Here is a 13,410-nt window from a genome sequence, read left to right on the forward strand (position 1 = left end):
ATTTTTCTCCAAAATAGACTTATTTCATCAATCTATTTTGGTTTTCTTCCGGAATTATACCCGCGACTTCGACATTTTCACGACAAGAAATCTTTTGTCGACAATTTTTCCGAAACCATCATTATGATTATTTCTACAAATTTTTTGGTAAATTGACAATGATTTCCTTGTCAATTTCAAACACAACTTTGTTCTCGACATTTTCTTCAAATTGTTTATACAATGACATATTCTCATACATGACAACAATAAATTTACTTTCGTTGTCATTGCTTTTCGTTCAATCTATGACTGTATTTACCAACGTTTTCGTTGTGACTTTATCATCATTTAATCATTTTCACCAATCATCCAAATTCGAAGAATTGCAAGAAGAAAAATAAGAAGAGTCAATAGAAATTCTTCTTCTCTCCAAGTCGGACACTTCACATTTACGTGCTCCAACTTGCGGGGGGTATTGACATATGGAAGATATATTAGATATAGTGACTACTAATATACAATATATGGAAGATATAAAATATATAAGACGGATCGAGATGAAGAGATCCTACGATAAAGAATAATCCAAGCTATATGAAGATAGAGAAGATAGGTTCATATATTCAAGATATATCTTATATTGTATCCTTTCCTAAGTTTAGTTAGGAAACTAGATAACCCGAATCACTCTATAAATATGAGTTGGGTTATAGAGTTTAAATCATCGAGTTATGTAACCGATCAACCCCACATACAATTGTTTGTGGTGATTATTAATAATGAAGTAATTTCTCTGTGGATGTAGGTCTTCAGTATCCGACCGAACCACGTTAAATATCGTGTCATTATTTTATGTTTATCTATCCGATTATATATTGATCGTGACTTTATCATATCTCCGATTATTATATAATCGTGAGTTTAACACTAATATTAAAATCGTTTTTCGCATAATATCACAACTAAAAAAATTACGAACCTAGGATTTTAGCCACCATCATAGAATCTCTTTCCCTCTCTCTAGTTTTTTCTTTCTTTCTTGTTCTTTGTGCATTCCAGACAATTTCATTACCTTAAAAAAAATTAGTCGAGACCTTTATTTATTTAAATTTTTTTGAATGTTACTTAAATAGGTGTATCGCGTTACTAATTCATATCTAGAAATGTAAACAAATAATACTAATTGAAATACATAACATTCTCCCAATTTAACAAGGGAAATGGTAGAGTTACTTAGAATTTGTTACTTAGAGGATGACATGTTTCCTCATTTGAAAACAAAAGTTGTCTCCACCGTAGTCAAACTTTGAAAACGTTGTCTTTTAGTGAATTCCACGTCATTATGTCATCCTCTAAGTAATCTTCTAAGTAATTGTAGCATCTCCGAAAAACATTATCAAACAAAATCAAACTTTTAGGGTTCGGATTGGGCTGATTTTTGGAGGGACGTTATCTTATGTTATGAACATTGATGAATGGTATATTGAATCTAATAATAATAACTCTAGTCTACTATCCAACACTAAAAACTAATAAACTTTTTGATATAAATAGAGATGTTCTTATTTATATATTGGTTCATGTTAATGTATGTTTATTATTACTGACCGACCATTCACGGGTTGTTGGAAGCTCGAGTTGTACAGAAGTGACTCTATGAGGTACCAGTTCACAGTAGAAGAAGGGGGTTAAAGTGTCAGTCGGTTTATCCGGGGTAGGTTTCTTGGAGAAGGTTCCTGAGTGGAGTCCTCATGTTAGGTCTTTACCGGCGAAAGAGCACCACACAAAATTTATCATGCTCAAAGATACGACATACGTAGGACGAGATTTACATTAGAAAGAAATTGAGATTGATTTGTGCTATGAAGTTAGCATCAAGCCTTAATCTTATCAGCAAAGTTAAAACATTAAACAAGAAAATGGAAAAACTTTTTCATATTTGTCCAATCCTTTTCTAGTAGGAGATTTACATTAGAAAGAAATGAGATTGATTTGTGGCTATGAAGTTAGCCTTAATTCTTAAATACTAATAAGTAATAAAGAAAGTTGTTCTTTCTTCCAGAAATGAATGAAAGATCAACTTTCTTCTTGTTAAGCTCCCTCTTTCTTTAATTTAAATCTTCATCTTCTTTTAATGTAGCATTTTCTTCTTCTGACAACTTGTTCTTGAGAATGAGAGATGTGTCTTGCTCCTCTTTCCTTATAGCACTCACAATACTCTTGTTATCACAATAAACCAACTTTGATTCTTCAATTAAATCTTCAAGCTTTTGCTTTGATTCTTTGTAAAACTTGATATTGTTGGTGTTATAATAGTTGTATAATTATATAATCCTACATAGTGCAATTGTTAAAACTTGTCTCTTGTAAAATTCTTTATAAAGAACTTATGCTATAGCTAGGAATATCAAGTCAATCAATACAAATATCTTTTCTTTCGTGGCGACGATGGCGACCACCACCGCGACGACGACGACCACCACCGCGACGACGACGACCACCATGACGAAGACGACCACCACCACGACGATATTGTTGGTGTTATAATAGTTATATAATTATATAGTCGCACATAGTGCAATTGTTAAAACTTGTCTCTTGTAAAACTCTTTATAAAGATATTATATAATAACTAGGAATATCAAGTCAATCAATACAATTATATTTTCTTTCAGTTAGTGATTTCAAGATCATCCAACATCTTATTCCCTTCATCAAGTTCCTCTTATATTCTTTTGTGGTCTTCTTCCATTGAAGATTGTTCTTCTTGAGTTTGGTGGAGCTGATCTTGTCCTTTTATCTGGACCAGTTCTTCTCCATTTTTATAGACAAAATGGAGTGTATGTTTTAGAGAGAGAAGAGGATAATGTGAAAGGGTGCAGAGTGCAGTGCAGGGGATCTCTAATCATCATTAGAGAGAGTAATGTTGTAGTAGAGGGAGTAATGTTGTGATAATGAGAAATTGAGAGGGTGTGATCAGAGGCTCTACTAGAATAGGGAGAGTGTTGACTGCTCCACTAGAACAAGGAGAGTGCAGACTGATCTACTAGAACAGGGAGAGTGCAGACTGGTCTACTAGAACATGGAGAGCGCAGAGGGTGCAGACTGGTCTAGTTTGTTATAATATAAGGAAACACAAAGTTATTAATGGAAAGTTTTATGGTTAAATTGCAAAATTTGGGGGTATGTTTCTTACACCTACAAGTCATATGTTCTAACCACTTGATAGGAAGTGACCATCAAAGAGTCCTGTGATCTCTCATTGAATAACTGAAATTAAAACTCGTATGAATAACATCACATTTTAGAGAAAGAGAAAGATCTAACTTATAATAGAGAACAGATTGTATTGTACAAAACACTTGAATAAAGGGCCTAGAAACAAACACAGATCCCAGAAACAAAACCCTACGAAATAATCTTTTAGTCCTAAACAGAGCTTCAAAATTATCTTCTAGCATCTGGTACTAATAACTCATTTAAAAAAAAACCCAGAATCATCACTATAATATCTTACCAGTTTTTTTTCCCTACCCATTTAAATTTTAAGGTAAGATCATATTTGGTTAGTTGTGATTTTTTGTGCCAAAAGAATTTCAAGGAAAGTATTTTTCTATTTTCTTATTTTTTCCTAGTATCTTCAAATTTTTCTTTTCTTTCATATACTACAATTCTTAATAACCATAACTACAAAAAAAAAAAATTGGAGTTGAATTAAACATATATGAATGATAAATGAATGCACAATTAACTTCGTCTTCCGCACACATTACATGTTGATAAGACCTGAAAATGTCCCATCTGAGTCTCTTAACTCAGACTAGTTAGTCCATTTGAGCAGTTACTCTCATGATTTGCTTGTTTTTCCTACTCAGGTGTCTTTTACGGAGTTCAATGCGAAATACGGATAAAATCAAGAGAAAGACATGCTAAGGGCATTATGGTTGATGATGCATAAAATTTTCAGACGTTGACTAACATCTGAAGAGTCAAGAACAGACCTGAAGTCCAACGGGTCAACCCGCCTTAAGGCAACAGGACCGCTGGATCCTTGACAATCCGCATATTCCCCTAACTGGGAGGTCGGCTAGAGGGAACCAACCCTGTAACGCCCTCGGCATGTACAGATCAGCCCTGGGGTCTTCAAAGGAGTAAGGGGGGTCCAAACAGATCTGACCAATGTCTCACGCCCAAAACTGGGGAGGCAGCAGCGCTAGGCGATCTACCGACTTAATCCCGAATCTTCCAGAAGGATATCAGTCGGTTATAGATCTGGAAGTGTTTAAGCAAGTTTGGGCTTCAAGAGTCTTAAGGGAGGAAATATCTCCTCGGCAGGATATCTACGAAATATCCTTAAACTTAGGATATTTCTATTTATCCTAGATACAAGATAACTACGAAGGGAAACCCTAATTCGGCCTATAAAAGGGCCTCATATCGTCATCTTCAAGGGAGGGGGAAGAAGTTGCACAGACTCCACACCCAAAAAGGATCATTCAATATTCATTCTTTTACTGTAAAGAGCAATCTGACTGGCTTGAGCGTCGGAGCGGTTTTCTTTCTTTTTGCAGGTTTTCCCCCCAGGTCTCTAATGGAAGGAGCGGAAATCTAAGAAATACAGATCATCTAGACGGAATATTCGATCATAACGGAGGCTGTCATGCATCAACTCCCTTTTCATGCTGATTTAACCGGGAGCTAATTTTCGACATCAGCATTTGACGCTAGAAGGAGGGGAACTCCAGCAAAATCATTAACGACTCAATTCTTGAATCTCGTTCTTCAATCTCATTAACGGAATTAAACACCAAAAATCATGACTTTTGTACACACACTCTGTCACTAGAATTAGATCAGTGGCTACTGTGTCGGTAATTCAATATTTCAATGAGGCTTTTCTCAAAAGGGGCGAAGGATTTGCCTGGATTTGGAGGCTGCTCGCTGAAGATTGCAGCTATTTGCCAATTTAGGGTTTTGCTTTCCCAAAACCAAACTCTAACTCTTTTATTTTTCTTCTCCTCTTACTGGTCTTACTCGTTAAGGGGAAAGCTCCCAAGCTTGGAAGAATTTATTAATGGCAGAAAAAAGAAAGACAATAGGGGGTATGAAGATATTAACTAATTAAGTAATGGGTGGAGGCCATACGAACGAAGAAAAGGGAGCAGCCCAGAATTAGAAGAGGAGCGAGCAACCAATTGACCAATTCCAGTCGGAGATGATCAACCGAACTACAACCAGGGAAGTTCCTAACTCTCGCCTCTTACTATTCCTTTACTGAACTATGCAAAGTTCGGGCCCGCCTTTCTGACAAATTCTAGATTGCTAAGTCCTAAGTGACACGCAACTAAGTCCTAGACCATTTAGTACTAAGTCCCGAACTGCTTATGGCCAGATTGCATGCTGCTAAGTTTTAATTGATTTAGTATTAAGACCTAATCGGTCTGCAATAAGCCCCGATTCGTTTACTATTGAATCTCATGATCAACGCTTAAGTTATAGTTTCTCTTCTAAATACAATGTTAAATATCAATCGTGAAAAGTCTATTATGATTGCTACGCCCACGGATAAATTACTAACTACGGATGACGGTAACACCATTAGGTCTAAAAAACAATTTTCAGGAAACGGTCGAGCTTATGACAAGAGAGCAACCGAATTGAATCGGACACAAGTCATTGGATTACCTGAAAGAGGAAAGGAAAGAAAGAAATATCCAGACATGAAGGGAAGTTTTCTCATTATGACCATCTTGTTACATTACGAGATCAACAAAATTTGGGTTCATTTATAACTGCCCTGCAATTAAAATTCAAACTAGTGCATATCATTAAACAGGTTGATTATCACACTCTGATTTATTCACCACTACCTCTTTGTTTGTTAAATGTAAATATGCTCCGGAGCGACAATGGCGGAGCCTGAACAACAAAGACATGAAGTAGCCCAGCATTTAAGAGGGGATAGCCAATTGACCAACTCCATCCGGAGATAGTCAAACTACAACGCGCCAGGGAAGTTTCTTATCCCCTAAAATGATAACTATTTTCATTATCTTAGCATATATCTTTGAAGTTCTTATAATTGTGAGAACCAATATGGAAACCATAGAAGAACTAAGAGAGATTGTTCACTCTCTGAACCCAGCAATACTCCGAACGTTATCGTTTGACCGACCTAACGACCAAGGAGCAAAACTTAAGTAGAGACTACTAGCTTTAATATCACCAATGCATGAATTAACTCAATTTGGGCAAAGCCACTTAGAGGCCCTAAAGACTGAAACGATGAACACTTTCCTCGTTCAATCAAGTATAAATATTTGAATTATTTTATACAACGACGCTGCCAATGTGCGGAAGCCAATTCAATGTCTGGCTCGACTTGAAACTCAAAAGCTTGGAATAGGGAAACGACCCTCATTACTGAATAACGTAAACAGGAGATTCTCTTTAGTTTCCCTTAACGGGAGCACAAGATCAGGATTCTGTTAAGAAAGAATATGAAGTTCTTTAACTCTTAAATATTTTCTTTTAGAATGGTGTTATGCAGGGCACTCTAACAGGAAAGCAGAGTAACTTCGACGAAGTCAAGGTTGAACGCTTCAATCATAACGAAACTCTTCAGACAAAGGTCTCATGTCAGAGGTGACGGAGCAAAGACATGAAAACAGGGAGTAACTCTTACTCATAGTGGTTACACTTCTTTAGTTTGATAATTAGTTCATTATTCTCACTAAAAATCAAACTAAGGGGGGTATATATGCATATATTTGCTGCTGCATTGAAAACATTGACAAGTAGGAACAAACCTATGCATATGAACACATAGATGAAATGCTTGGAAGAAAAACTTGAACTGCTATAAACCATGAGCATGAATAGACAACTGACTGCTAATACAAACTAAGCATGCTACATGTTATATCGTTAGTATAATGCCTGCTGAAAAGCTTAAAAGAGTACTTATACTCAAAACATGGAAGACACAATTCCTTGACGTCACATGAACATACACGCTCTATGTTTGAAATAGACTTGGAATATATTAGTTTTACTCTGAAACAATTGAGTATCTATATATAACTCTAAGACGACTGAGTATCTATCTATCATACAAAGCATGCTGTTCTACATGAACTGAAAAGTATATCTGAATACTTTCCATGTTAACTTTGCATGATATGAAACAAGTAAACACGTCAACGACATGAACTGAGCAATACACATAACACATGATTTTGCGCTGCTATGTTCAAAGCTATACAATGATCTTCTTGTTGGTAGCTAATGATAAATTAACAACTCTTGAAAGTCTAGATGACTGCTTTGAAACTGTCTATGACAGATTCAAAGGATGAAGTAGTTCAACCCGGCGAACTCGAAGAAGAAACTGAAAGTCTCAGTTGGAGGGCACATCTTACCTCAATCAAAGAATGTTGAATACTTGAAGAGAGTCTCAGCGAAAGAACCCAAAGAGGGCAGCTAAGGTACACATACCTATCAAACTCACTTTGTGAATTTAATAGCATATTCTCAAATCAGATTAAGCCCTCCTCCGGTAGGCGCAGACCTTCTTGCAATGACAAGGTCACAGATTATGTCCTGCCTTGTCAGGAACAGATCCGACTTTGCTTTGACAAGGTCACAGATTAAGCCCTACTTTGTTAGGCACAGATCCGGCTTTGCTTTAATAAGGCCACATACAAAGGAGGAGTCCTAGCTAAAACTCATCTCGCTCTGAATCGAGCAGGTAGCCCTAACAGCGAAAGCCATGACCAGGGGACCTAAAGGCAACCTTGGTAGGTGAGAGCAGCGACCAAGGGCCCTAATTTAAACAGCCCTGCTAAGCGAAAGCCACGATCAGGGACAGGATAGCCTCCATAGCTACGACGACAACCGAGGGCCCTAAGGAGCCGTCCTAGTTAACCTGAACATTGCTCGAGTAAAAACTGACCCCTCACCAAGGTCCCAAGGAGAAGTCCTAGTTACACTGATCGGCTCAAGCCGACAAAGGAGGTAGCTCCGGTAGCTACGGCTGCGACCCGAGACCTCACAAGGAGGAGTCCTAGTTAAACTCAACCCTTTACTCGAGTGAAACGTGGTCCTTGTGGATCCCCAAGGAGAAATCTTAGTTAAACTACTGCCCCGATGAAGGTGACCTGGGGTATAAGGAGAAGTCTTTGCGAAACTATTCATGCTTAAAATGAGGAAGGCGGCCCTGGTAGCCCAAGCAACGACCAGGGGCACGGGAGGAGTCCCGACGAAAACTAGTCGTGCTCGCACCGACGTAACCAACTCTGGTAGCCCAAGCTACGACCAGAGATCTAAAGAAAAGTCCTAGTTAAACTAGCCAAGCTCAAGCTGGCAAAACCAGCTCTGGTAGCGAAAGCCACGACCAGAGGTTTAAGGAGCAGTCCTAGTTAAACTAGCCAATCTCAAGCTGACGAAACCCGCTCTGGTAGCGAAAGCCACGACCAGAGGATTAAGGAGAAGTCCTAGTTAAACTAGCCAAGCTCAAGCTGGCGAAACCAGCTCAGGTAGCGAAAGCCACGACCAGAGGTTTAAGGAGCAGTCCTAGTTAAACTAGCCAAGCTCAAGCTGGCGAAACCTGCTCTGGTAGCGAAAGCCACGACCAGAGATTTAAGGAGAAGTCCTAGTTAAACTAGCCAAACTCAAGCTGGCGAAACCAGCTCTGATAGCGAAAGCCACGACCAGAGGTTTAAGGAGCAGTCCTAGTTAAACTAGCCAAGCTCAAGCTGGCGAAACCAGCTCTGGTAGCGAAAGCCACGACCAGAGGTTTAAGGAGAAGTCCTAGTTAAACTAGCCGAGCTCAAGCTGGCGAAACCAGCTCTGGTAGCGAAAGCTACGACCAGAGGTTTAGGGAGAAGTTTTAGCAAAACTAGTTGTGCTCAAGCCAACGAAACCACCTCTGGTAGCGAAAGTCACGACCAGAGGTATAAGGAGAAGTCCTAGCAAAACTAGTTGCGCTCAAGCCAACGAAACCAGCTCTGGTAGCGAAAGCCACAACCAGAGGTCTAAGGAGGAGTCTTGGTGAAACTAGTCATGCAAAGACAGCTCTAGAATAGACAACCGGAGGCAGAGCTAAGAACTCTAACACTATTCAAAACTGCTTACACAGGGCTAATTCGGGTTCTATTTTGCAAAGGGAATTAGTAAGCCTAGGTAATGATAGAACATGTCTAACTTTTCCTTGTTATACAGGAGCGATCATTCGGAGCATGCGTAGTAAGCTAGGGAACTTGCATTAGTAAGTTTAGGATTACACTAACCCGCTAACACCTTTTCTTTGAAGCTAGAATTCTTATGCAGGGAATAAGGTTCAAAGGAAACGGTATCCGGTTCATCATGAAAGCACGACAATCAGGAAGTGCTTCTTTTTCGTTTATAGTACTTCCTAATTTTCTGATGATTATTTATTTTTCTCTCGGACTCGAAAACTTAAGGACTTGCCCCGCAAACAATTCTCATTGACATAACTTTTAGTCTCATAGTTAGACATATAGGCTACCGCCTCTCCTCTGTGCAAACCAAACTACATTTGAATGTTACTACTTAGCTCCCACATGGTTTCTTAACGATTTTTAATCACTGTTATATAACTTCTTTGCTACCCTGCTAACATCTTTGTAATTTTCCATTTTGGAAGAGTTTAACATTAGTCTGATCAAGATTAATTCAGTGTGTTGCGTATTTGCAGGAAAATTCTCAACATCAATCAGCCCTGACAAATACAACTACGGTAAAGAAAAACTCATCAGCACAGATGGGAAAGAAGACTTCTCAAACATTTGGCACGAGTAGCCAGCTGAAGAGAAAATCGACCAATACTGGTAGCGAAGGAAATCTCAGAGGATATTCCATACATCTCAGCCCAGATCAACACTGGAATGTGGAGTTCTGGGAAATCCTTGTGACTCACCAAGTGCTAGGAGCCTAGATATGTCAGCTTCATTTGGATCCCTCAAGTATCTAGGTCCGAAGACATGGATGACTCCTATTACAAATTCTCGTAAGGATTCAATGACAGTGGACTTACCAATTCGACAATATTCGTCTTGTGAATCGGCGGGAGCTCCATATGCAAGCATCCTCATTACAGCTGTAATTTTTTGATAAGGTGACAATCCCTTGATCCCCGCTGCATCCAATCTTTCGGTGAATTTGGGGTTGTATTCCCCAACAGCATTAAGAATACGCAAAAATAAATCACGATTCATCCTGTAGTGTGCGTGAAACTTTGTATCATCAAAAGTTCGAGTTTCATTGAAATAGTCTCTCATAATGGCTCCATGACTGAGTTGTCGATTACGATCTACCGTTCGATGACCCGAAACAGAACCAACATGACGAGTACGTTTTTGTTTAGCATCCCTTTTCATTTGTTGTAACATTAAGAGATCATCATCATCTCTTTCTGCATCCCATGCATCTTCTTCAACCATCATGTTGAATAAAAAAGAACAGTGTTGCATTGTAGAAAAGATAGAGTGTATAGGAAGAGAGTTTGATAAGTTTGTTGACAAAGAAGAAATGAAATTGAGTTTCTAAGATTGAGTGTTGCATTGAAGATGCTTCTTAGAGCTTCACACAAACTAACTACGAGCAAGCTCTACCAAATGGCCATAACTGAATACTGTGCATGAGGCAAAATTTGCAATATTAATTACCCTATATCTGCATATTATTGCAGAACCCCTTACCAACTAATCTGACGCTCATAATGTATTTGATATTGTCATTATACTTGCATCAGTTGATCGGTTATAATTATTCTCATCCCTTTGACCAATCATTGTACGTGCCAAATAACGTGCCATGTCCCTGTATCAAAATGAAACATCACTATGCAGTTCAGAAAATAATTTTTGACTACAAGGGAACGCTTATAAGTGTTGCGTACCATAGATTCAGTCCCACTTGGCAATTCTAGGAGCCCAACTTATTCGAGATATTTGACCATGAAGACCTCAATGATTGACCAACTCAAAATCCTCGGGTAAATCTGCAGGGCTGTATCACTTTCAGGCTCTTAGAGCAAGACCAAGGGTAGTCGGTCCCGGGCCCTTAATTTCACTTTTTCATTCAAATTTAAGGGCCTCAGCTCAGCCCCTCAAAATCAACTCCAAGACTAGCCGGTCCCGGACCCTTAAATTTGAATTTTAAATTTATCTTTTTTCTACCCTTCCAACCACCATATTAATTTTTTTATCAACTTTTTTCTCTATAAATACAACTTTCTTTCTCTACAAACTCAAACGACAACGAATAGATTATTTTAAGTTTAAGTTTTTAAGTTTTTGAATTAATGTGTTAGATTATTTTAAGTTTGAGTTTTTCAAGTTTTTTAATGAATTTTAATTTTTTAAATTAATGAGTTATTTTTATTTTGTTTTTTTTTTTTTTTTTAAAAAAGAAAAAAAAATAACCATTGGATGCGATCCAACGGTGGGATCACATCCCCTAACATGACCGTTGGGGCAACGGTCTGTTGGGGATGTTCAACCGACACCTAATGAGGGTCGGCTGAACATGCCAGTTGGGGCTCAGGCCCAACCGTCTGGGGTTGGACTCCTTCAGACCGGGGGGCTGGGCCCTTAATTCAAATTAAGGGCCTCAACCCCTTCCCCCTTGGACTTGCTCTTAGATCCTCTAATATTTGTGAAAAAGTGTGATTGTCATGATCCCGAGATGAGATCATAATCATGGAGTCACGACTAACTGACTCAATGTGTCAGGACACATCAGACACGTGATTTACAGTCACACCCTAATGAATAGGATTCATCACTAACCGTATACATCATGATCAAACGTTTTGTTTTATGACGAACAAAACCAAATAAGACAAAATGTGCCTCTTTCATGTACATCACATGTACACTACTAGTGCTCGTAAAATGGTCAAAGCACTAATCGAGTATAATAATGTCATTAGCAAAAAAAAAAAAAGTCGAGTATAATAATGTATGGAAAATTATGATATGAGGAAACTCTAATTTGTCTTGCAATAAAAAGAACTCTAAGATTTGTCTTCAAAATAAAATGTATAAATCTTTCCCCACAAAGAAAAAAGCACTTCTAGAAACTTTAGTGGTGGAGAGGAAACAAACTCTTCTTTTGTTTTGTGCTGTAGCTTGAACCTGTCTTGCATTATTCAAAGTCTTAAAAGAGTAAAAGATGGAATCATTCTAAAGATGTATAAAAAAAAAGTCATCTTTATAACATCTTGAATGTGTTCACACTGACTATTAGTGGGAGTAGGCCTAATTTTGTACCACATGCCTAAATTTTAGTAACAAATATGAGTATGATTTCAAATCATAATAGCTCATCAGAGCAAAAGACCTTATTAGTCTATTCAAATTACCCACTCCCATGTCTTTTTTCTCTTTTTTAGGTTCGACAAGACATACATAAACACCAATAGAGAATACATTAACCTTATACTTTGAATAGGCTCTGCATACCCATAATATACCCATCCCATCCTAAGAAATGTGTGTAAGATCAGTTTGACAAAAAAAATCTTCAATTACCTGATTTTATAATATTAACCTTCTACCAATACTACCTAGTTTGTTTCTAACCTAATGTCCTCTCTCGTCAACAAAAAAAGAAAACCCCCAATGTCTTCTCCAAATATTTTTTTCAAACCTCAGCTCCATGTATGCCTAGTATATAATTACCACCACCATAGTAATAGTAATAGTTTCATAAAAAAAAAACCACCATAGTAATAGTAATTAAGAACAAAATATATGTAATACGTTACTACAAACCCAAAGACAATAGATATAAATCACTAAAATATAGAGGGTTTTCATTACAGATTTTGTCGAGAATGTTTGACTGATATTCGATATAGTTTTGAACTAAGCTACTGACATACAAATAGAACAATTCATTGTAAGAACTAAGAAATATATTACTTACTCCAATAGATAAAGAGGAATGACTTTCTTTCATCTTAGAGCATCTCCAATACAAAACCACAAGAGAATTATATTTGTTTATGTGTCACGTCTTAACTGATATCCTAAAATTTTTGTATGTCTCCAATGCAAATTTCTAAAATTGCTTTTATATGGCATGACAACATTGTTTAAGAAATAATTAGTTATTTTGAAGATATATGAAAACTTGATTTCTATTAATCAAAAATTAAAAAATGATAAGTTTGAAGTTTTATATAAAGGGTTGTTGATCTCTTCTTAGATCAAAGACCATGGACTCAAGCTCATACAGTAATACTTCCTTTATGAGTTTGAGTTCATGAATCACCAATCTATCTTCAAATAAAATTAACATTTCTTCAAAAAATTTCATGACAAATAAATAAACAGAACAACTTTTAAGATTTGAATTGGAGACACGGAAAAATTGAAAAATATCTGTATTGTCACGTAA

General features: G+C 37.4%; 1 protein-coding gene across 1 annotated transcript; it reads right to left on the reverse strand.

The window, feature by feature from the left end:
• Positions 1-9,869: 9,869 nt before the first annotated feature.
• LOC147537272 (uncharacterized) lies at positions 9,870-10,445 on the reverse strand. The gene has a single exon (XM_086642754.1). It carries the CDS (start codon positions 10,443-10,445, stop codon positions 9,870-9,872), a length of 576 nt encoding a protein of 191 aa, XP_086498880.1.
• Positions 10,446-13,410: the final 2,965 nt, after the last annotated feature.

Source organism: Eschscholzia californica, unplaced genomic scaffold (genome assembly GCF_041429995.1).
Source record: "Eschscholzia californica isolate CP2 unplaced genomic scaffold, dmEscCali1.0.p SCAF_5, whole genome shotgun sequence".
NCBI lineage: Eukaryota > Viridiplantae > Streptophyta > Magnoliopsida > Ranunculales > Papaveraceae > Eschscholzia > Eschscholzia californica.